The 1,962-nt window shown below is 34.5% G+C and overlaps 1 protein-coding gene across 1 annotated transcript; it reads left to right on the forward strand.

The window, feature by feature from the left end:
• The first annotated feature begins 304 nt into the window (after positions 1-304).
• Positions 305-1,752, forward strand: LOC107777207 (lignin-forming anionic peroxidase-like). Its single transcript, XM_016597197.2, has 4 exons — positions 305-594; positions 694-885; positions 1,074-1,239; positions 1,342-1,752. The coding sequence occupies exons 1-4, from the start codon at positions 367-369 to the stop codon at positions 1,728-1,730; spliced, it is 975 nt and encodes a 324-aa protein (XP_016452683.2). The 5' UTR covers positions 305-366; the 3' UTR covers positions 1,731-1,752.
• The last annotated feature ends 210 nt before the right edge of the window (positions 1,753-1,962 follow it).

A 1,962-nucleotide genomic window follows, 5' to 3' on the forward strand; every position in this document is an offset into this window, starting at 1 on the left:
AATTTGTTACAAACGATCTTAATACATACTCTATAAAAATAAAATAAAAAGTAATATACTGCAGGTTACACTGAACAAAATAATCTTATAAAGGTAGAAAGCTTCATAGTATTTTATGTAGCCAAAGAACAAGTCAAACTATTGATCGAGACAAAAGCTAGAAATAACGCGGATATGATAATATTATATTGGCAGCCAATAGTGACCCACTAGCCTCAAAATTACGTGTTTCATATCCCTATAAATATTTCATTACCACATTCCCTCTGCTATCATCTTCACAGCTTCCAATCACAAAGCTAATTTATAAGTTTTCTATTCTTAGTTCTTGACATCATATCACCAATACATTGCAATATTTTCAAAATGATTAGTATTTCAAGCAACTCTTTTGCAGCCATTGCTGCTATGTTTTCTCTTCTCTTTATATTCTCCAGCATGCAATGCCATGCACAACTTTCTTCCACATTCTATGCTCGCACTTGCCCTAATGCTCTCAACACCATTCGTACAAGTGTTAGACAAGCAGTGTCACGTGAACGTCGAATGGCTGCATCTCTTATTCGCCTTCATTTTCATGATTGCTTTGTTCAGGTTGGTTATACACACATCAATTAGTATGTTTCTCTATTTACTTCAAGTTAAAATTATTAACATGATTACATATTTACTCACTTGTGGTTTTAACTATAGGGTTGTGATGCTTCTATCTTACTTGACGAAACCCCTACAATTGTTAGTGAGAAGACTGCGTTGCCGAATCTTGGGTCAGCTAGAGGCTATGGTATTATAGAAGATGCCAAAAGAGAGCTTGAAAAAACATGTCCAGGAATTGTATCATGTGCAGACATACTTGCTGTTGCCGCTAGAGATGCATCAACTCTCGTAAGTATCCGTACTTTGATTTTCATTTTCTTCACATTATAATCAAACCTCTCTAACATGCATGTTTGTTCTGATATTTTTTGGAAAACTTGGGTTTTGTAGTGAATAGTTGTTAAATGCGGATGTTGTTTAAAGAAGTCTCACTATATATCAAACTAACTAACATTATGTTAATAAATTACAATTAGGTTGGAGGTCCAACATGGGCAGTGAAACTCGGAAGAAGAGATTCAACAACTGCAAGTCATACACTTGCTGAAACTGATCTCCCAGGTCCATTTGATCCTCTTAATAGGCTTATTTCTTGCTTTGCAAGCAAAGGCCTTAGCACAAGGGATATGGTTGCTTTATCAGGTAAAAACTATTCAAGTTATTATATAGAATATTTATCATGCATATACTAATTGTACAGATAATTAAGAAGAAGTTCTAATGATTTAAACTTTCTAATTATAGGAGCACATTCAATTGGCCAAGCACAATGTTTCCTTTTTCGCGATAGGATTTATGGAAATGGAACAGATATTGATGCTGGATTTGCTAGCACAAGAAGACGTCAATGTCCTAAAGAAGACCAAAATGGAAACCTAGCTCCACTTGATTTGGTTACACCTAATCAATTGGATAACAATTATTTCAAGAACTTGAGGCAAAGAAAAGGTCTTCTTCAATCAGATCAAGTCCTTCTTAGTGGTGGATCTACTGATGATATTGTTTCTGAATATAGTAACAGTCCTCGCGCATTTGCCTCTGATTTTGCTGCTGCTATGATTAGAATGGGAGATATTAGTCCCCTAACTGGTCAAAATGGGATCATAAGAACTGTCTGCGGCTCCCTAAATTGATCATTCAAAAGACTATTACATGTATTTTGTATTTATTTGATTCTTTAATTCTCTATGTTATGTTTCAAGAATGAAATAAAAATGTTTATTTTGATTTAAGAAAATTTAAGGGTTCTAACCCAATGTTTCGCATGTGACTTAACTCCATTGATTAAGTTAGAATATAGCCTCAATATTGCAACCACAAATGACCTAGCTCCCTATCTCCTGGAATAATAGATTGAGGAGTAAC

This window comes from Nicotiana tabacum, chromosome 16 (genome assembly GCF_000715075.1).
Source record: "Nicotiana tabacum cultivar K326 chromosome 16, ASM71507v2, whole genome shotgun sequence".
Taxonomy (NCBI): Eukaryota; Viridiplantae; Streptophyta; class Magnoliopsida; order Solanales; family Solanaceae; genus Nicotiana; species Nicotiana tabacum.